Below are 23,702 nucleotides of genomic sequence, written 5' to 3' on the forward strand. Positions count from 1 at the left end.
TCTCTGGCATTTTCTTTTCTTTTGTGAAATTTCTAATTCTAGCTAGGAACTAGGCACAATGAAACAATGATTACATTAAAATCCATGGGAGGAAAAAAGAAAAGAATAGTCCCCAGTCTTAATAGTAGTTGAACTTAGATGAGCTCTGTATGATTTTACTTTATAGTTTCTACTTTTCTGTAATTTTAAATTTTCTTTGAGGAGTATGTTTCAATGAGTATTTATAATTTTAAAAATGAGTTTGCATTTTATTCTAAATAAAGAAATCAAATAGATGCATCAAATACCCTAGTCAGTCTGTTCCTTCAAGCTATTTTTACTTAGTCAAACACAATGATGATTATCTTAAGCACAATGATGTGTAATACTTAACATAAAATACATACCAGGATTAAGATATAGAATATAATTTTTTGTCAATCTCCATTTTTTGCAACATGTAGCAGTAAGAGAATAATTTTTAAAATAAAAGTACTTAAATGTATTAATATCAGAATACTAATTTTAATATTTTCTCTTTTTCTCTCTTTGTCTTTTGCTTAGGTCAGCTGATTGCACAGTGCTTATATATAATTAAACATGAGGCAACATAGTATAACCCCTTGACATTATCTTATACTCTGATTTTAAGTAGAAATTATATTTGTAAGTATTTCAAAAATTATCTATATTATTACATATAGTCACTACTATATGTAAGTGCTTTGATGTTATGTAAGCTTTTAATAGATAACTTATCTCTGCAATGTTATTTCATTAGAGCTGTCAGTTGATTAGAGATAGGCTTTATTGTAAAATCAGAAATAATCAGTAATTGCCTATATTGAATGGAAATGTTAAAATTCATAAAGCTTGAGAATCTTGGAACAGTAATATATTTATATATACATATACTTATTACTAGGATTACTCTTAGATGATAGTCCCTGATTGTGAAAAAGTTTGGTCTGACATTTAGTAATTAAGCCTTTTTGCATGGTACTACCTTGCCTTAGGGAAGCCATATACAAATCAGTTGTAGAGAACTTTGGCTTTTAAGTGTTAAAAAATAATTGGAGAAGATAGATACCTAAAATATACTTTTACAGTAGGGAAAAAAAGGTTAATAAATCCACATTTATTTTCTATTTGATCGATAAATATATAAAGAGTTTTTAGTTATGGTCCGCCTGTCTCACAGAGAGAGTATGATTATCTAAAATTTGTGCTGCTTTTTTTTTTTTTAAGGAATTGCTTGCTAAACTCTGTGCTTTCTGTAAAATATTGCAAAATTGTGTGCATCTGCAAGTTAAACGATGTAATACAGCAGCCTAAAATTGAACAGAATTTGATTGCAGACCCGACTGTTTTTCTGGTTTTGTCAATAGAAATATAATGTGCTAGAATGTGCTCAGGATTTTTTGAACCATCCATGAAAGGTGACAGGGATGTTAATTTCCACTTCAGCCCTGGCAACTTCGCTCAAGTCCTTGGCATTCAGAATCAGAAGATAAGCAGGTTTTTGTCCTGCCCCAGGGCTCACCACCACACTCAGAACTACACCTGTTAATCAAAAGTAAATAAGGCAATGTTAAAAAAAAAAAAAAAAAGCCCAGGACCATAGGCTAAATGTCACTGAAATAATATAGGAGGTATTGACATTAACAAATAAAGAAAACCATATCATTTGATATCTTGCCCTGACTCATCCACCATCTGTCTATATCACCACTCTGAATGGATCTTTCAAACTCTTTATGTTCCCTAGACTGTAAGCTCCAGAAAGGGAGTGACCATATCTGTCTTATCCACTGTTGATTTTCAATAGCTACTCCAATTACTAGGACATAGTAGGTGTTCATTAAATTCCTATTGATGAATAGATCTGTGCTCTTGTCTGTAACATAAGATTCAACATAACCTATTACAAAAAAAAAGTGTTGTGACAATCAAGTGAAAAAATATATTAAAAGGCTTTGAAAGCAGTAAGGTATATTATTTCTGTACTTTCTAAGACCTAGCTAGAAGCTTACTTCCATCCAACAAAACGTGAACAAACCCTTTGCAGTTTTGTCCAGATGGACTGTATATGTAAAATCATTTAGCAGGAAATGGCTCCATAGTTCTTTTACTCATTTCTCTGTGGCTTTCCAAATTTTAATCCCAGATGGTGTCATCTACCTTCCTGTCCCAGCTAATCAATAGTTAACAAAGACTGATGCTTTGTCATTGAATGACTGTGTTATAGGCTATGGCTCTAGCTTACTAAAAGAAGAAACCCAAAGCAGAGGCACAAAGCCCCATTCTTACTCTCTTTGATCTGTTAGAATACTCAATTTCTCTCCTTCAAACTCTATCCTTTTTCAGAAATTTATCTAGGTCAGGAAAGGCAACACCCTTGAATTCATGCTGTTCTTTCTTCATCCTTCCCGCCTTCATCTAGAGCAGACATTGATGTTCCATTATGACACCAGATGGTGCTTTAACATTTTCCCATGAGTAATCAATGAGCTTGGCCACAAGATGAAACTCATTTTCTAATAAGCTTAAATTCTTTCATGCTGCATTGAATTCAGTAGTATTAAGGATCATATCTGGACATAAGGGAGTAATCACTGTGACTCCTAATGCACTAGCATATAGAACTCCAATAAAAAGAAAGTGTTCAGACACATCCATTGCTTTCATTACCATCATCTTCCTCCAAGGCATCTGGGTGAGAAACAAAGATAGGTTCTGATGGATATGAATCAGGTTCTTGCCATACCCACGTTTCTTTAGTTTTAACGTTCAGCTTACAGAGCTGCTTGTGAGAAACAAAAATCAGTTAATCAGTCGATGGGCTTTACTTGACTAGTATATGACTCAAACTACTTTTCTAGTATTAGGTAAGATGGATTAATTACCCTGTCTGGAATGAAGTGATTCAAACCAAGTCCATATGCGTACGTGTAAGGTTTCCCTCCATACTTCTGATAATTGATTTGAGGAAACTCAAATGCTACAAAATAGAGAACATGCTTAGGAAAACTCTGAAAAAAATCTCTGAAAAAGACAATTTGTTCCCTCTCTAAATCAATCTCACCTTGGCGAGGCCCTGAAAAGAGAACCTCAGGTTCCAGCCAGATGGTCTCGTCACTGCACAGAATTGCAGTGGCAGTTGTGTTGGGGAGTGTGACTAAGTTCTTGCCTGTGTCAGCCTAAGGAAAAAGGATAACAGACACCTCAGTGAGAAGGAAAGAAAAATCAAGCAGCCATAAATTCAGTCTTCCCGAGTTTTGTCTCCTGCATTTTTTGTTTCTTAAGTCAATGTGTAGGGAGGAGCAGTACAAAAAGCTATAGCTATAGAAAGAGCTCATGGTATGCATTTCTTTTAGAATGGTATAGAAAGGTAAGCCAGCAACACAATTGCCTGTACCTGTGTTGGTCACTGTCTGTGCATCACTGGGAAAGTCATGTAACCTCTAGGCCCTGTAGGCCTTCACATCTGTACAATGAGATTGTCCTTAAAGAAAATGTAAGGCTCTGAGGAAGGGCCTCTGAGAAATTTTTTTTTTTTTAAGACCAGCAAAGGACTTCAAACTCTTTGGATTCATTTATAGTGTTTATCTCACTTACAATTAGGATATATTTTGATTTTGCTTGGAAAAAAAAAAAACATACAGTTCTGTTGTCAAAAAGAAAAAAATGCATATAAGAAAACTATTGGAGCAGATGTTGTCTAAGATCTCTTGTCACTCCCTCACCCTGCCTGGTGGTTTTCAGATTCTTATGTGAAAGGAATGCATACCATGAGCTCTTTCTAAGAACACATTTATTTTTTAATACCTGTATCAAATACTTGAATACATGTTTTGTGCTCAACTCTATCCTAGATGTTTGGAAGAATTCACAGAATCAGATTCCTGAAGCTTGCATTCTTATTTGGGGATGTAAACATTTAATACAATTAATAAAGTATATAATATATCATGAGTATGGGGAGAAAAAATACAGTGGAGTTAGGAGGATCAAAAGTGTGAGGTGTAGGTGAGTTATAATTTTAATAGGTGGTCAGGGTGGGCCTCCTTGAAAAGATGACATTTGGGACAAAACTTGTAGGAAGTGAAGAAACAAACAGCATAGATATCTAGGGAAGAACATTTACACAAAGAAAACAGCGTAAAGGCCTAAGGTAGGAGGATGCCAAATGTGCTTGAAGAACATTCAAGAAACTGGTGTGGCTGCAACTGTTTCTGAGCCTGGGGAAGAGAAACAGGAGAGGAATGTAGAGGAGAGATTGTGTACAGCTTTTTAGGTCATTGGGAGGACTTGGTCTTTTTCTCTGAGTGAGAGATGGGAAGCCATAGAATGATTTGGGGCAGAGGATTGACATGCTATAATATTTAAAAGAATTGCTCTGGCTGTTCTCTTGAGACTACCCTTGGGAGTAGAGGGATGCAAGAGCAGAAATGGGGACACCAGTCTGTCCAGTGGTCTAGTCAAAAGAAGAGAGTAGTTCAGACTAGGCTAGTAGCACTGGAGTCAGTGAGAAGTGGAAGGCAGAGCCATGAGGTTTTCCTGATAGATAGGCTATGAGGTAGGGAAGAGGCATGAACTTAAGACAGACGTCGGGGATTACTCCAAGGTATTTGGCCTGAAAATTCATTGTTGAAGCTGTCTCAACAAAGATGGGGACTGCTGCAGGTGGGGTAAATTTTTTTGGTAGAGGAAGAGAAGAAATTTAGATTTCATCTTATTAAGCTTGAGAGGTCTATTAGACATTCAAAGGGAGACATGGAATTCACAGTAGCATATATAAATCTTGAATTGAAAGGTAAGTTGAAATGTAAATGTAGGCTGCTTTAAAGCATGAGTCTTTACAAAGGGAGGGAATGTACAAACAGAAGATAGAATGAAGGGCTGAGTTCTGATGCCCTCCGACATTAAGGGGTCTATAAAAAAAAGAATGAAGATAGCTCGTGGGGGCAAGAAGAGTCAAGAGAAGGATTTTGTAAGAGGGCAAAATAATAGCATGATATGAGTGACCAAATGAGAAAGAAGGGAAAGTAATGATAAAGGAGAGGGAAGAGAATCACTTGAGTGATGTCCTTGAGTGGGTAAGGAAGGGAAAATGGGAAGGACTAGTTCTGGGTGGGATGATAGATAATTCAATACAAGTACAGATGCTGGTGGGCGGGTATATGTGGTGGCAGGAGTCTAACGTTCTTTTTTGATTTCTTTCATTTGTTTCAATAAAATAGGAAGCAGAGCCATCAGCTGAGTATGAGTGTGGAGGTGGGAGGTGTTAGAAGATTGAAGAGGGGAGGGTGTGAAATACTTAACTAGCAAAGTGGGAGAGTAAATGAAGTTGAGAAATGTAGCGGTGAGGTTTGTGGTCATATATTTAAAAATGAACTAATTAACATGATTGTGTGTTTTCAGCACTTAATTTCATCCTTAGAGATACAAGTGTAGAGTGGGTGGAGAGTTGGATTTAACTAGGGGGAATTGTTGTTTTGACAAATGAGTTCAATAAAGTAAGAAGGAGGCAAGAGAAGTGAGAATCTATATAAGATTGAAATTGTTGACAATGGAATTTTAGTTAAGTAATGAGGAAAAGTAAGTTCTCAGGGGAGTGAGGTATGTTAAGAAGGTAGTAAGTTCAGGGGATTGGAGGTTTCTGGTGGGAATCATAGTAGGGCAAGTGATCTTGAAAGATAGAAGGTGGTAGTCAGAGCATATCATGCATGAAACTAAGATTATGGAAGAAGCACAGTCATAGGTAATGGCAGGGTCAAGTGTATGACTATGGGGAGTGAGTAGTTGACATAGAATGGAGGACAAGATCAGTGGAAGAGGTCAAGGAACTGAGAGGCCAGGTTGTTGGAAGAATCACCTATGATGTGTATATGGAAATGACCAAGAGTCAGTAGATCTGGGGAGTGTGACATTGGGCCAAGAAGGGAAGTGAGGCAGTGGTGGTTCATAGACAACAACAGTAATGAGGGGTGAATATATGTATATATCCCTTAGCTGAATTGAGATTAGCTGAAATGAGATTAAAATTGGAATATATTAAGAGTGGATGGAAGGAACAGTGAATCTGGAAACAGAGAAGTAGAACAGATACCTACAGTAACCCCAGGTCAAGAGGTATAAGGGCTGTAGGAAGAGACTGGAGAGATCAGTGTCTTTAGGAGAGAGGCAGGTTTTTGCTTTTTGTTTTTGTTTTTTAAAGATTTTATTTATTTCTTTGAGAGAGCACAAGCAGTGGGGATAAGGAGAAGCAGGCTCCCCACTGAACTTGGAGACAGACGTGGAGCTCCATCCCAGGACCCTGAGACCATGACCCAAGCCGAAGGTAGACACTTAACTGACTGAGCCATGCAGGTGGTCCCAGGTTTTTTTTTTTTTTTTAATTAACATATAATGTATTATTTGTTTCAGGGGTACGGGTCTGTGATTCATCGCTCTTACCCACGTTTGGTTTTAAAGTAAAGAATGTGAAAGGAACATTTTGAAAAGAGGATAGAGGGGATTTTTCTGAGGGTGTATCATTGATTAAGAGGAAATAAAAGATTCTTAAGATAGGGAAGGGATAGGAGGTAAGGAGCAAATACAGAAATGATGAGAATTTTATGAGATTTTGTGAAATAGAACCTCAAGGCACTTTGTTGTGTTTTGGGGAAGAAGAGATCAAATGCTTACATCAGACATATTATCTATATACTTGTAAGTTTAAATTGATTATCTTCATTCTATTTTATTTTTTCTATTACTAAATTAAAATTTTTATGTAAGACATCTTTAACATTATTCTTGCTTTCCCCAACAAACTAGCTCCTCATTTTTGCTACCCACCCACTTTTTTTTTTTAACAGATGCATTTTTCCTTTAACCCAAAATCTCATTTCTGAGGATCTAATCTATTCATATATCTGTGAATGTACGAAATGACATACATACAAAGTTATTCCTTATCACATTATTGGTAATAGCCAAAGATTGGAAACAATTCTGTTGTGCAGCAATGAGAGACTTGGGTATGTTTACAGAAAGAACACCGTGTAGTTGAAAACAGCAAGATCTTTAGCATATATATTGTTAAATGAAGAAAGCAGGGACGAAAACAGTGGATATAGAAAATAACTTTTTGTGTATGAGAATGGGAAATAATATATATATATATATATTTTTCTTATATTTGCATAAACAAACCAAAGAAAAGGAAAAACATGAAAAGTTACACATAGGGAGTGAACGGGGATGGTACAGACTGAATGCAGGTGGAGGATGGAGTGAGATTTCCCAGTGTGTACCTCTGCATATCGTTTTGATTTTTGACTATTTAAATGTACCACCTATTCAAAAAAATATAAAGACATATTTTAAAGATACTACCATTATCTAATTAGTAAACTGGAAACTTCACTCATCTTATACTCTTTCCTCTCCTTAGCCCTTCCCTCAATATCTTTCTTACCTCTCCTCCCAATTTATGACCGATTTTCCCCTTCCCTGCCACATTTTTCGAAGTGTGGACTTACAGTAACTGCTCCCACATCCTACCAGTTGCTGACCTTTGAGTCCTGATTTCTCCCTCTCTCAACCTCATCTGTTGGAGATCACCAAATCTGGTATTTGACTTTTGGTCTTCATCCTTTTTAACTTGCCTATAGCAAGGGGCACTGATGAAACCCTCTTGCCCTATCCAATGTGGGATTTTTTTCCCTCTTAGCTCCAGGTAGGGCTATTTGGTGACTTTCTCTCTCTATCTCTCTATCTCTCTCTCTCTCTTCCTCGCTCCTCTTTTTTGTACTTTCTTACATGAGACCTCCCAAACTTCCGTGTCTGGCTAACCTTTTTTTTTCTCGGTCTTTCTAGGCTATCAAATTCTTCATTTTTAAAATAAGCAAATGTGTATGTTTCTTTTCTAAAATTTATTCTAAAGTATGACTTCTCCTTGCTAGCAGTCTCATCTATCTAATCTCATATATTTGATCATCATTTCAACATCAGTAACTATCAACCCTGATTGACCTCACAAGGTCCTTCATTGATGTGTAGAAGCCTATGAGGTATCTTTCATGAAGATGTTTTGATACTGATTTTGTTGTTGTTGCTGATGATGATAGGGGATATTTATTTGATATTTACTTTATGTCAAGGGCTATATTTTTTTTCAAGGGCGTTATTTAATAATTAACATATACCAATTCATATATCAGCCACAAAAACTCTGTAAGATGGGTATAAATTAGGAAAAGGACATTTAAAAAGGTTCAGTGTTTCTCCTTATAGATAGAGAGAAGGAAATTTAAGGTTAAATCACTCAGTTAGTAAGTGGCAGAGCTAAAACTCAAGCCTGGCTCTGTATGACTTGAAGTGAACCTCCTTATCCTTTCCCTTCCTGATAGTTCTACGCTTCATGTTTTTCTCCATACCTGATCTGCCTATATTGGAATATCCCTATTTGGAAATATCCCTATTTCCAAAAGTATCACTATTCTAGACATGTAGGCTTACGGGATCTCTATGATATTTTGCATGTCTAAGATTTAATTCATTCTGCAGTCCAATCAAATGCAAGACCCTTTTAATTCCACCTAGAGGAACTCTTATTTTCATCCATGTTTGCCTCTTCCTAGGATCACTACATTATTCTCTTGCCTGCCTGAATGAATTTACTGTCTTCTACTCCAGGGTCCTATCTCTGTCCTTTCTACACTTCCAGTATCACTTAGGCACAACACAGACTTATTTTAGAAAATTAAGTTTTTAAAGGTGCAAATGACCCTCGTTATTATTTAGTCCAATTTAGCTAGGTTTCAGAGCAGGCAACTGAACTTAGAGTGGTTGAGTGACTTGCCTGGGGAAGCCAGGCATTTAGTTGAAGAGAGAGCCATGAAAGTCAGCACACCTGGTACCCATTCCACCAGCTCTGAATGCGGTTTTCTTCTGTTCAGAGACTTTCACTGCCAAATAAAGTACAACCTCTTAGCCTGGCCTTAAAGCTTTTGAAGACTACAAGTTTGCTTTTTAAAATTTTTAAAAATCCCACCTCATTTAGTCCACTATGTGTGCTTATGTTCTAATTGGATTGCAGTCAGTTCCCTCTGCTCTTCTGCCCCGCCCCACTTCTGTCTTTTCTCAAACTATGCCTCCTGTCTTAAGTTGATGTGCTTCAGTATCTTCTGCCAGAATATTGCAAATGACTGTGTTTCATGAATCTCTCCAAACAAGTATGACCGTTCATTGTCTGAAGAGCCAAAGTACTCTATGCTTCCTTCCCACGACTTGTCTCATGCCAACATGTGTTATCATTGCCAAATCACCTTCCTCCTCCCCAATACACTAGGTAATGAGTTCCTGGAGAACAAGAGCATATCCTCGTGATGTACCCACTGGAATAAGTCATACAATGTTGTGTTAACAGTGGTTAGTTCATAACTATTGGGAGAGAGTGAAAGAAGGGTCTAGGATGACATTAAACATTTTTTTGTCACCGAGGTTCTCTATTTCATTATTGGGTGGTCTTTCTTCAGGCAGTGATGACTACATGTTTATGAAAATCTTTCCTTTTTCCTATTCTTGGATGTGAAGAGAGTGAGGTAAGTCATATTTAAATTAAGTGATCTTAATTTAAAGATGATTGTGATTTTCTCATCACTAGTAAAATAAAATTTTACTAAAATCATTAGACTCATTCATTTGGTATTTTGTAGACACTCAGCTATGTACTAGAGATCTGCTTCCCAAGGGCAAAGTTAGAGTACTTAAAGCCTCATACAATATCATTCCAACCTTCTTTCCAGTCCCTCTGCCCAATGCCCATCTCTCCTTTGCTTCTAATGAACCAGCTCTACCAACCACTTTGTATTTCTACATTAAGTTTGGTTTATTAACACCTCTCTGCTTTTGAAGAAGCTCATTTAACTAACTACCTAATGCCCCACCTCAACTTCCTCTTCCTTTCTTATCCTTATAGAGTTTACAAACTTGCTTAAGAGCTGTAGTGTCTAGTTCTAAATTGGGTTTATTTTCCACTATATTTGATCTAGCTTTGAGTACAGTGTTTTACATTCCATGTAGCTGCCTTACCCATTTTTGTGTATATATCTCATATGTACACAAATGACAGTGTATGCTCATGTATCCATTGTGAAAATTCTATTTGTCTTGGTTTTGACTGGGATTCTATCACACAAAAACTTCTTGATGTTAGTCTAATATTCTAAAAAGACAGCCACTGAATACAAGGAAGAAAAAGTAGAAATAAAAAGATGACCACCAAAGGCTATTGATGATGTTTGTCCTCTACTGATATTTTTCGAAGGTTTGCAGAAAATCAAAATAATGGGCTGATTTCCCTAAAAGAGTACTTTTTAATCCTTCATTTCTTTATAATTTCAAATAACTTAAATTATTTATATTATTGATAGAGGATCCTAAGAATCAGTGGTCTGCGCTATTCACTGAGAAAATATATTTTGAAAGGATTTTACAAATGAAAGAACAGCAGATATAGCATCAAAACCTGGTTTTTTAATTTGGCTCTGCTGCACTTGGCTTTTGCTAAGTCATGTCACTCTTCTAAGCTCCAGTTTCCTCATTTGTTAAATGAGGGGAGTTGAATTAGTGTATTTTTAAATTAGTGTATTTTTAAAGTTCTTTCCAGCTCTGAAGTTTCAAGATTTTATGTATAAACATAAGGCAGGAGAACAAATCTGGATATATCTGAAATCTGTGTAGAGGGCAGTTACCTTGTCAATATTCAGAGGAAGCACATATCTCCTCACTTCAGGCTGGGGAGCCTTTCTGGCATTTTTTTTCACCTCTTCCCAGTTCTCACGTAAATTGGCTAAATATAAGTAATTATAAACAAATTCAAATCTGCAAAAGTAAGAAGTCAGACATGAGCAAATAATTCCAGAGAGATGATCCATGCCTTTTAAAAGAACAAGTGCCTGCCTGTTCCTTTTTTTTTTTTTTTTTTTAAGATTTATTTATTTGTTTTAGAGAGAGAGAGAGAGAGTGGGTGAATGAGCATGGGATAAGGGGTATGGAAACGGGGGAAGGGCAGAGAGAGAGAGAGAGAGAGACTCTTAAGTGGACTCTGAGCTGAGCTGAGTATAGAGCTGAGGTCGGGTTTGATCCCATGACCCTGAGATGAGGACCTGAGCTGAAACCAAGAGTCGGACACTTAACTGACTGTGCCACCCAGGCGTCCCAACCTGCCTGTTCTTTATTCTCCTACCCAGGAAATGCTAATGACCCAAGTATATTAGAGCCATTTTCTCCTGTCCATGCTGCATGAAAACCAAACCAAACAAAACAAATCTGCCTCACCGATATGTTTAAATAACAGCAGCTTTTGATACTTTCTGCTCTGTTTCTCCATCATCATTCTGTGTCTTTAGGGGCTACTGTCTTTTTAGTGGTATTATTCTCAAGAAAGCATGCCTCTTTCTCCCAAACCTAGAGTGGGTGGAGTTCAAGGCCCCAGCAAGGGAACATGTCAAGTTGCAGTGAGGTTAAGTTTAAATTCACTTATCAGGTCATAGCATCTCTGATTTTCAGCTCAAGTTCATAGACCTGATCAGTTTTCAATCACTAGCCATGGTTTTGATGTTCAGTTTGCAAGTGCTTCTGATTAACTAGCCTCCCTACTGCTTTTTCAATTATATTCTGTGACTTAAGCATACTTCTTGCATTTTTTTTTAAAGCTGTAATTCATATTAAATATTGAGAGCAGCATCTCTGAAAAAGGCCCCTAATTTCTAGGCATGACTGGGGATGTAACATTATCACATGTCCTTTCTTACCCTTTCCAGCAACAGAGATCCACAATCAGAAACCCATTGTCTTCGTAAGTATTGATGTGATGGAAGAGATTAAAAGAAGAGGTCCTGTACTTATTATTGAGGTACTTTCTTCTTTTTTTGTCAGCGATATGAAGCCAAACCTTGAAAAGTGAGGAAAATATTTTGATGCATTTAAAAAGGAAAACAGTATACATTATGAAACGCCATCTTCAGAATCCTAAACGTGACAAATAAATGCATGACTTACCCCCATGGTTTCATTGGACTCAAAACAATCAATGTAGTTGGCTCCCCAAAGACTCCATGAGGAAAGGAACTTGAACAGGTTAATTTTGACTGGCGTCTCCACAAAAACAATATAGTTGGGAGTCAAACCAAAACTGTTCAGAAACACAAATAGACTTGTGAATGGGAAGGACTGATTCTCAAACCACAAAGAAATATGTGCACATGAGGTATGAATCAACAGTGCCTACATGAAACTAATTACATTTAAATTTAGGTTTCTGCAAGGAAATGTCGTGATCAGGATTGGTATCAAAGGTAGGCAAAGCAAATCTTTAAACTTGAGTTTTCCTGAAGATTCATAGCAGGCCTTCAAATTACCTATGGACGTAAGATGGCTTGAATCGGTCACTGCAGGGGAATTGTACAACAACCTCTGACTTGCTTATTGGATCTTCCTTGTCTGAAATAAAGTGGTTTTAAAAGGCTTTGGAAAAGCCTCTTTTTTTCTCTTTTAATACAATGCATTCAGAACAGCTTATGCAAGTAAAGAAATACATTTTCAGATCTTGATTTTTTGTTTTTAGAGCTTATTTTCATTTTCTCAGTCATTGGCATTTCTTAGGGAAATTTCATGTGAAGCTGCAGTCACCCAGGAAAATCCAAACAGCAGCAGATTTGGAAAAGTGTACTCAGTGTTGTGGCAGGCAGAGGACAGTGGAGTCGCCTCTTAACAACTGGTAGGTGCCAAGTCAGCACACAGTAGTATGCTCAAAATGCCTTTCGTAATCTCTTAAGTTACCTATAAAGTGTCATGTATGTAGGTTTGTGTCATTAGTTCTGTACAGTAATTCTTATGCACAGAAAAGTTTGTTTCCTACTATGTCAGTGGTCTTCAAACCTTAGTGTACATCAGAATCGCAGAAAGAGGTTCTTAAAATAGTAACTGTGGGCCCACACCCAGAATTTCTCCGTTAGTCAACCATGGGTGGGACTCTGGATTTCTAGCAGCTTTCCAAGTGATTCTGCTGGTCCAGGGACCACACCTTAAGATCCAGGCTATGCAATACCAAACAAAAATCCATATATGTTCAAATAATTCTGTCGCCAAGATGGTTATCAAATTTCTGGCAATGAATGAAGGATGAATGGAGAATTCTGAAGAGGACTCTCTTTTCTGTTTTAGTATTCTTCCTCCATAATATTAGTATGAGTTAATAGGTTTGTTTGTGGCTTTGAGAATTAAACACACACAAAATAGTTAGTACCCTCTCATATATGTGTGTGTGCTATTATGCATACACATGTTTGTTTAGAAATTTAATTTTGCTTGGCACATGAACAAGAGCTCAGTAAGTATTTCCTGAACTTGAATCTAACTCTTACATGATTAGATACTAATATACACTACATTTTTGAAACATTGTAGAATACGATTTGGCCACTTGCTTTCTATGTTTCCAAGTCGTCATTTTCTGCTATGATGCTTCTGGGCATTGGTCCCTGGAGGATGGTGCAAAAGGCAATCTGAAAGGAATTTAACTGTGCATCTATAGTGCGATCCTGATAGTCTGATCTGGTATCCCATTTCCAGTAATTCTCACAATATAGATACTTGTTTTAAGAAGAGTCAAATTGGTAAACTGACCTGCTTGTAGTGGAGGGATCTTTACAATATTGTAGGCAATTGAAAAATTTTTCCCAAAGCAATTACCAATGTTGTAAACAGTTCCGTCACTTTCAATATGGGGGTGAGCAGTGGCTCCATTGACAGACACATAGTTGCAAAGATCAACCTAGGGAAGCAGAGCAGATGTCATCCATGTAAAGAGAAAGGCTGTATTACCCCTTGTCCCTAGGCCTGACCTTACGGCTGCCACTTGTATCCTCACCCAAAGCACATTTTCTCTTTTTTTTCCATCTCCCTGGGTTCTACCCTCTTTCAAGTCTGCCTGAATTCTTGTTGATAGTGCAGAGCTCTCTTCTGACCCTCATGCTGATTCCCCCACACCTCTGAAATCTTGGAGATCTTCCTGACTGTGTTCTTCCATGTACCCCATACACTGCTCTGGTTAGTTACTTTCCTTCTGCACATGCAACTTGCCCTCAAACTGATAATGTGAATCCTGGGATTTCTTTATATCCCCCTTATTGTATTAGATGAATTGTGTGAGATTGCTGAGATATACAATAATTTTTATTTTATGAAAATGGCAATTTTGTACACTATAACCTAAATACCAAATCCAGTGGCTTGCACAGAGTATAAATTTGGAAGTGTAAGAAATCCCAGGATTCTATTTAGTATAGAGTCAACCTAAATAGACTTCAGGAGAACCATGAATCTCCTGGAATTAAAATGCAAATGTTTTTGGAGAAAAGATTTAGCACTTTAATTCAATTTGGAGTCTCATAGGAAATTCAGAATCACAAATCTAGCATAAATCTCTCTGTTTACAGAAAGAGAAATTGAAGTCCAAGAGAGGTCAGGTGACTTTTTCTAGGATACAGAGCCACATGCTGGCAAAATCAGCACTAGAATTTCTACCTGTGACCTACTCAATACAGATTTATTGAATGGATAATTGATGAGGTATATATTTATCCAAAATTCTTTCTATTTAATTAGGAGAATATGTTTTAAAGGGAGTTTTTAGCATTTTTATTTAAATAATAGAATAGACATTCATTCATTCAATCATTCCTCATATACTCATTAAACTTCTATGATTACTGTGCCAGGGTCAAGAACGTGAGTCTAGACTTGTGCTGTCTAATATGGTAGCCACATGTAATTTAATGTGGATTGATTATGATTAGGTAAAATTTTAAATTCAGTTCCTCAGTCACATTAGCCATATTTCAAGTACTCAGTAGGACTGGGACAATGCATATATAGAACACTGCCATCATTGTACAAAGTTCTATTTGGTAGCACTGTTAGACCAATAAGCTGGTATATAATACAGTACATTGCTGGTAAATGCAAAACGGTATCTGAAGGGTCATCTAACCCAGACTGGGAGATTAGGCCAGGCTTCCCAAGGGCAATGACTCCAACTAATGTTTGGAAAGACAAGTAAGAGCCAGGTGGAGAAGGAAGACAGATATTACAGGGAGTGGGAATCCTAATGTACAAGCACTGAATTGTGAAATAGCAGGTGCTGTTTGGGGATTACTAGTCATTAAACATGGCTGCTGTGAAAGGTATGCATGGAGGAGGAAAAATAAGAACCAGCCAGCCACAAAGCCCTGTTTGGACTTTATCTTGGGAACTGTGGGTGCCTCAGATAGAGAAACACATTTCTACTTGCATTTGAGAAAAATTGCTTCTACTGAATTAGGGAAGTTGTATTTAAGAGAATCAGGCTGGAGGCAAAGGTACTTATTAGGAGGCTATTTTAGTAATAGTTAATAAAAGAATCTCAAATTCTAAAACTGTATTTTTATATGAAGTCAAGGCATGGTGAGGCTCACAATGAAACTTGACCCCCTAGTAAAGGCTATTTTGGAGCCTTACATGAACTTTACATTTGCAATTATATTACCATAGCAATTTGAGTACAGATTCACTCATCAGAGTTAAATGAATGGTTTAGAATTCATTTTCAGTTCTTCTCCAAATGATCTAACACATAGTCTTATATGATTGCAAACATACATTAAAAATAAGAGAGAGCTATTGAAGAGGATATGTTAAGTCTTAGTAAATAGTCTGCTGAGAATTATAAATTAGCTAGTGACATTGAGGCCTAGGGTTGGGGCTGTTTTTTCCTTTCCATTTCTACTATACTGAATTTCTAGTTCTGATCTTAAATTCTACCTAACTTGTCTCCCAGCTATCCCTTATCTCTTTTGTCCTCCCATACAGTTTATGCATGGCTTCCAGATTAAATATCCTAAAGCATGGCTCTGCTTATACTGTTTCGCCAAGCAAAAACTTGCAGTAGCTTCCCATTAGCTAAACAATTTATTCCAAATTCTTGTCTTACCTGGGTTGTCTCTCCTATTGATATATTCTTTGCATCTGGTATAAGTTCTGATATATGGAAGGGACTCAATATTTGTGTCACAAATGAATGAATGAATGAATGAACGAATGAATGGATATGTTAGGCATTTTATAAGGTTTTCCTCCAACCTGTATAATAAATGTTTAAAATTTCATAGATAAGAAACAAAGTTTGCCCTGTGTCACATAGTTAGTAGTTGATGACAAAGCAAGGAGGTGAAACTTCATCTATCTGGGTCTCATGTTCTTTCCCCCAAAGTGCAGTTAATTCTAAACTGCAAATTCTAACTTCTTGAGCAGTGTTGCCAGAGCATTGTGTCCTACCTGCTTAATTGTCTCCAAAGTCTCAGGATTAATCTTTGTAATGAAGTTGGTCTCTGTGCAGGCATAGTAATCTTCCCCTACTGGGTAGATGTTAACAAGGGTATTGTCAGTGACCTCCACCCCTCGAAAGTAAGAAAAAAACCTGCAGAAGCAAATGGATTTTTCAGCCCAGTAACTTTCAAGCTGTGAGAGAAAAGGGCTAATGTAAAATGTCTTTAATAACATGCAGTCAAGTTTCAGTAACCTGGAAAATATATTCTTGCAGGGATCTGGGAAAGCACAGGTGCCAAACTCCGTTATGACAATCCTTTTCTCAGTCATTGCCCGGACATAAGCATCAGTGCGGATGAACCTGAAGGACATGGAAACATGGGAAAGGGTCATAGGCAGGGACAATCAGTGTGGTCCATATGGAACTGAGAATGGTCATTCCATATGTCCTTAACAAGTTGGAACCATAAATCCACAACATGAAGAATGTAGAGCATTGTTCAGTAACTTTCTCAGGGTGACTGAGAGAGAAAGAGATAATGTGCTATGAGCTTAAATTTAAGTCTTATAAACCTCACAATGACATAAGGAAATTGAGGCTCATGGCTTAGACTTGTGATGTCCAAGTAGAGCAATTAAGTGATTGGCATATGTCATAGAACTGGGTTAGAACTCAAGTTGGCCAGGGCTGGGAAACGCATTTCTCCATATCACACTATGCAGCCTCTGTGGGTGGTTCACAGAGGACCTCTGACTTCCTGTAGCCTATAACCCATCAACCTAACACTGAACGGAGAAATACAGAATATGGTGTGCTGAATTACAGTCCTTTCAATCTCCCTTTTGTCACTCTTTGTTTTTTTCCTGCAGTTTAAAAATTTATTTTGCTGGTTTTAAAAGTAGGTGTTCTTGAATCCAGTATCTTGTATAGACAGAACTCTGTAACCATATCCCATACGTTGCCTAGGATTTCTCATGTGGAAAGCCAATTAAAATCTGATTTTGCATTTCTTCCAATGCATATAATAAAGTTTAAAATTTCTAGATGAAGAAACAAAGTCATGGAGAAGAAAAAGTACCAAGGTCTTTAGGGGGCATATGAAAGCTTTGTCTGACTTCTTAGCTAAATTTTTGCTTGACCTGATCTATTTCTCTTCTGTTACAGTCTGAATTATCCTGATTACCTCAAGCCTTCATTTGCTCTTCCTTATGGTGTCTCTTCAGAATTCCTGATACCTGTGGTGATCAACAAAGCGTCTAACAGGTCTGAATATTACAGGAAAAGCAAAGTATTTATTGTGTATTAATGGGTACTTGGAGTGATGGCTTAGGCCTTGGAACCTTTTAGCACCAATCTTCTGTTCTTAGTAAACTTCTCTTGTATCATTATGACAAAATTTGGTCCTTCCCTCTTTGCCCCACTCCTCCCTCCTACCCAGGGTCTTTCTGATTATTAAAAAAAGGAAATAGTCAAGAGAACCAATGGTCTAATAATTATAACAATAATTATAGTAATAGTAACTTATTATTACTGAATATTTCCTATTTCCCAGGAATTAATTAATAATTAATTATTCATTATTAATGATTAATTAATAATGAATAATTAATCCTTGTAATGAACCCTGAAGTAGAATTTTAGAGATGACAAAACCAAGAATTAGAGATTAATTTCTTGCCAAAGTTTGCCCAGTTAGGCAAGTGGTGTCTGGTAGATATAAAATTTGAAGCTGAGCATATTGAACCCGGAAGCCCTAGTTCTTAGGTTCTTTTTTAATATCTCACAGTTCCCAGGTATCTATGCAAATGTCCTGGGCCAGGATTCTGAGAGGAAGCAAACCTATAAGTAGCCTCTTGAATTCAAGAGGTTGAGGAGCACATAGGAGGAGGTGCTGAGCTAGGCCCCACCCCTAGGAGGAGTAGGACCTGGCATTCTTTACCTTCTATGATATGTGACGTGTCCTTCTTTAAAGTCAAACTTGTGTAGGAGGGCTTGTCCATCGAACAGGTGGTAAAATGGTTCAGATCCAACTTCAAAGAGTCCTGGCCCACATCGGAGGAGACTGCCAGTGAGCCAGAGGGGGATCCTGCCTGTGATGAAGGTGAGACATAGAACATTGCTTCTTAGCCCAGCCCTTTGCTGGACTCATCCCTGGTAAGGGTGTGTGTGTGATTATATTAGCAGCTCAATTGGGCAGCCTCTTTGTAAAGCTGGCAATGATTTTCATTCCCAGCTCTCACACTGGGCAGCCCTTCCAAAATGCTTGCTGACTTGACTGTCCTTTCACTAGGAGACCAAGTGGTGGGAAACGTTGCAATGCCTGAGTTTGGATAAAGGGTTGGAAGGAGACAAGGAAAAGCACCTTGAGGAAAAGGGGATTCTGCACCCACCAGATTTCCCCAGATAACAACATATTTGCCTTTTTACCATCTCGCTTTTAAGAAAAACGTCAAATTTCTTGATGTATTTTGATGGAGTAAGGTGTAGGAAAGGTGGATTAGGAACAGGGATCAAAACACTAAAAAAAGGTATTTCTATAGAAGAAACCATTTAAATGACAACAAGAATACTGGCTTTTTAAAGCCTAGAGCTATATTCCTTTGAGGGTATGTGCTACTGTCCATATGAAGATTAACCTGCTGAAGGAGAAATTGCACAAGGCAATCAGAGACTGGATTCTGGTTCAGGATTTGCCATGTTCCATCTCTGGGGCTCAGTTTTGTCTGCAAAATTAGGGGTACACAACAAAGGCCATGAAGCCTTTCATTTTAAGCAGTTAGATATGTGCCCTCATATCCTTTGAAAAATGCAATGTTTGCTTAATCCTTACCATTTTTTTAAACAGAAGGATTATTTTCTGCAGTTCCATTTCTGCAGCCTGCTTCCTAAGAATGTATGTTTCTGATAAAACCTTTAAGAAGGCATGACTTAACTAATGACCCAACATAAATTTGATTGCTAGAACCTATATTGTAAGCATCAGAATCTGGCAGAGAAAGAACATTTGGCTCCTCTCTCTTATTTTACAGAAGGAGAAACAGGAGGGAAGAGACTTTCTGTATCCAAACAGGGATGTTGCATGGGTCATATGGTGTTTTTGGATAATGCTAACACTAGTACTAATAATGACCACTTATTGATTGCTTTGTGTTGGATCCTAGGTGAATCTTTCTGTTATCTTATTCAGTCTTCACAACAACCCCATGATGAAAAGTTGGTAGGTTTGATAAAAAAAAGTTTGATAGGTAAGGGAACTGGAACTCAGAAAGTTTAAGTAACTTGCAAGGTTCACAGCCAGTAAAATACTGGAGCTGCAATGAGCAGCTGTCTGACTCGGAAGCAAATCAACAGGCACGAAACCTACCACTCTTTACTGTAATATTTCCAGATGCTTGTCACCAGGCCCTCACTTATCCAGACACTGGAATGGATAATGGAACATGCATTTCTAGGATATTTACTATATGCCAGGCACTGAGTTAGCCTCTGACAGTTTAAAGATGACAAAGATGGAGTCCCAGTCCCAAGGAGTTGCAGTTGGGCAACATATTTCTAGCTTAGGGAAATAAAAGCTAAATGAGAGGAAATGGGCTTCTGGCATAAAAAGCCCATACCTCCACCACTGAGAGATGCCAATGAATAAAAAACCAGGGAAAAGGGATCTCAACAATGCAAGAGAAGATGGTTTCAAGACTGGTGAGACCAACCTGTAACATGAGCGGTGAGCGGCGAGGACAGTTCCTCCACGGTTTCGAACAGTTTCTTGTAACCACCAGCAGGATGTTCAACTCTGAAAAGGTGGAATAATCGAGAAGAAGCCCATGTTGATACTCCAAGAAGTCCCCTGAGGCAGAGGTAGAGCTCCAGGAGAAAAGGCATTCTCTGGTTCAATGTCAGAGCACCACTGCCAGTCTAGCCTTTGCTGGGAGCACACACTTTGCTGGAGGACAGAAATGTCGTCAGGTTTGCTAGTGGCAGGTTGCGGGGGTGCTGGGTCAGTGCTCTACCTTTGATGTCGGAGGAATGACCTCCCTTTTAATGTCACAGTGGACCCAATTCTGCCTTCTGCAGTCTTCCCGTGTTTTGGATGATAAATCAACTAATCTTGCTGCTTCAGTGGTCATCCCCCAGAATTACCGTGCCCTGTTGCCACTCTAAGTGCACAGCATCATTGATTCTCTTGCCTCTTCTGTGTCCCTCCAAGAGTTGGGAGATGACCGCTTTTGGGGCAAGTAACTTATTCTTTGTTATTCACCTATATTATACCATCATCTGTGCCTATCATCCTATTTCTTCACCCATCTCCAGGAGCTTATGGTACTCTTTAAAAATAGTCTGACTGGGAGATTCCGGTTTCATATTTTTGTTTATTTCCTGCCTCTTCACTTTGGCTTCATTTTATAACCTCTCAGAGTGGGAACCATGACCAGAGTCCTTAATTATGATAGCTGTCTTTTATTAAGCACTTGCTATGTGCCACACACCATAAAAAGAATTTTGCATGCTATTAGCTCATTTAAATGTCACAATACCACAATGCTTATTCTATATATGGAAAAACATAGACTATGAAACATTAAGTCCAAAATCACACACCTGGGAAATGGCTGCAACCTAGGCCTGCCTCATTATAGTCTTCATGCTCACAACTGCTTTCAAGGCCCATTCACAAAAATCTCACAGTAATTTAGACCCCAATTCTAGATATTTGCTTCAATATATAAACAGGAAGAAATTCTCCCCTTCAAGACCCAAGGCCTCCCATAAACAGGCCTTCAGTCCTCTGGAAATAGGACTTGAAACAGGACCTCTTGAAATAGCCCATTTACCATCGACCCACTAAGGCATTTAAAAACACCTCCCAGAGATACTCACTGGATGGACATTTTCTCTCAGTGGTGGATTGAGAGTTCTGGCACCAAGTGCAGAATGAGGAAGCGAGTCCTCAACCAGGGGCCTTTATATGCCTTCTAAGTCTCTCTGAAAGGACTTAGGGCTTTCCCACCCCCTCAGCTGAGAGAAGGGGAACAGAAGTGGCTTTCAGCACTCAGATCATCCTGATGCCGGAGCATTATTTGGGCTTGCCGTTCCCATAACAGTTTTTTGGCTGTTTTCCAGAGACCTCAATCCTTCCCAAAGAGAATGACAAGTGGATTGGAAAGAAAGGAGCTGTGTGGGAGTGGCTAGCATCAGGCCTGAGCTGATCCGGGTCACCCCACTGGAACCTGGCATCATTCTCTGGCAGTCACCCCCCTCTACCACCTCTGTGCCCTCATCTTCACTGTCATGTGTTCACTCACTTCCTTAACTTTTAACATCGGATACATATCATCTATGGGTCAGACAGATGGGCACTGTCCATGTCGTCACAGATGTTGTCACTCTGCAAGGAGAACAGGAAACTAACAAACTATTTCATAACACTTTCTAAGCATTATTATGGGAACAAGTATGCAGTGTTATGGAAGCGCCCTGTTAGCACCTCCAGCCCCCTCCGGTTGCTTTATTGGCCCCACTCAGGGCTCTAGTTACAACGAGGGGAAGGATTTTATGTCCTTTTGATTTGTTGGGGATGAAGTCCTTTGTATATCCTTGCTTGTCACTAATGCTCACTTGTTCTGCACCTCACCTTCCTGCTTGTGGGTGTGTGTGCTGCCCTCAGAGAGCAGATAGTGCTATTTCCTTCACATTTCCCTAAGCCTTAGTTGTTTGTTAGTACAGACATGGTGCCTCCCAAAGGAGTCCCTGGAAACAGACAAGATATCTACTACACCAGCTGACAACTTGAACATTTTTTGAGAAGCTCATTATCCATTTCGATTTTGAGAAGTGGTTATGGCTATTCACCCTAGAGCTCCTCAGTAAAACAACTTGAGCATCCCCAAGATGGGAGACAGGAGCTTAATTTCCCAGCCTGCCTTGCAGTGAGGGCACAGACATGTGACTGGGGCTTCACCAATCAGAGGAAGGGGCAGAGGTACTAGTAGTAGCACCCAGTGCCCAGCACCAGCTAGGTTTGACTAGCAATGGAGCCATTCTGTAGTGGAGACTGGAGTATTATCAATGACCTGGTGTTCTCCAAACCCTATCCTTTAGCAATCTCTTAGTCACCTAATTAAACTATTTGTATAGCTGTTTGATTAAATGAAATTGGTTTCATTGTTTATAACTAAAAGCTCTGTGTCTGTAAAATGATGGTAAAATAGGATACTATAGAATCACGTAAGATGAACATCTTTATTGTTATACGGAGGTCCCAGAGGGATTTTTGAGGAAGTCTCTAAGCTAAGAAGAATATATAAAGGTTAGCTAGTCAAAGGGCAGGGAGAAGAATGTTCAGACGCAGCTTGTAGCATTTACCAAAGTCTAGAAGTGAATGTGATTTGGGGAAATGGCAAAAGATGAAGCCAGATTTGAGATAACCATAGGCCAGGTTTTGTAGAGCCTTGTGAACTACATAAAGAAATTGAGACCCATATCATGAGAACAGAGGGAATCACTGGAATGTGTTATTCAGGAGAGGAACACCGTCTGATTTGCATTTTATTAAGACTACTTTGATTACATTGTATATAATATATTGGAATGGGAGTTTTGGCAAGATAAATCGGAGACCAAGCAAGTGCAGATAACTGATGTGAGGGATGCTTTGGGGTTGGATATGAATGGTCGAATTCAAGAGATACTTTAGAGAAGGACTGATCACATTTTGTGCTTGGTAAGTACATTGAAGAAATAAAAGGTAGAGAAAGGATGACTGCTTGGTTTCTGGATTGAAATATGGTACAAATACTTGAGAAAGTACACACTGTGTGTGTGTGTGTGTACACTTGTGTGAGCATGCATAAGCGTGCACATGAGACACAAAGAGAAGTTTTAGAGATGTAGAGAGGATGAATTCTGATTTTGATAAATTTATTAAAGAAAGAGATGAGTGGGGGCTGTAATAGTTTGAAAGTTTCATAGGGAAGTAGAGTGAGTTGCCATCTGAAGGATAGGCAGGGTGTGGACACAGAGAAAATGGAGAGGAGATCTGGTGAAGGGAGCAGAGTGAGAGAAGGCAGAGTAGGCAGTTTGGGAGGCAACGTTCAAAGGAATTTCTGTCTCTTGCACTGTTTCTGTTGGATTTTGTTTTCTCAGAAGTGTCTCTTCTTGAATAGAATTATGGGCCATGTTGTGATACCTGTACATAGTCAGTGCACTGAAGAGAATTTCCAAGAACGTCAGAACCCAGCTGCTTTTCTTCATTTTTACCTCCTGTCGCAAGGAGCCAAAACAGGCGGCTTTGTGGCAGGCAGGTGTTAGAAAACCTATACTGGCTGAATGATGCTTTGACAAACTGCATTTTCCATTGAGGAACATT

At 38.4% G+C, this 23,702-nt stretch overlaps 1 protein-coding gene across 2 annotated transcripts; it reads right to left on the minus strand.

The window, feature by feature from the left end:
• Positions 1-868: 868 nt before the first annotated feature.
• LOC111143374 (RPE65, retinoid isomerohydrolase) lies at positions 869-21,270 on the minus strand. 2 transcript variants are annotated; one of them, XM_022497073.1, is made up of 14 exons: positions 21,215-21,270; positions 20,047-20,129; positions 18,279-18,429; positions 16,592-16,699; positions 16,348-16,489; positions 13,660-13,807; positions 12,393-12,474; positions 12,034-12,166; positions 11,787-11,926; positions 10,725-10,854; positions 3,065-3,179; positions 2,886-2,980; positions 2,671-2,782; positions 869-1,542 (listed from the first exon to the last, which is right to left on the minus strand). In XM_022497073.1, the coding sequence occupies exons 1-14, from the start codon at positions 21,223-21,225 to the stop codon at positions 1,391-1,393; spliced, it is 1,602 nt and encodes a 533-aa protein (XP_022352781.1). In that variant the 5' UTR covers positions 21,226-21,270; the 3' UTR covers positions 869-1,390. The 2 variants fall into 2 exon arrangements, with proteins under 2 accessions (XP_022352781.1, XP_022352780.1); XM_022497072.1 differs by having other exon boundaries at positions 2,886-3,179.
• Between the last annotated feature and the right edge of the window lie 2,432 nt (positions 21,271-23,702).

This window comes from Enhydra lutris, unplaced genomic scaffold, assembly GCF_002288905.1.
Source record: "Enhydra lutris kenyoni isolate GAN:26980312 unplaced genomic scaffold, ASM228890v2 scaffoldscaffold9, whole genome shotgun sequence".
NCBI classification, from domain to species: Eukaryota; Metazoa; Chordata; class Mammalia; order Carnivora; family Mustelidae; genus Enhydra; species Enhydra lutris.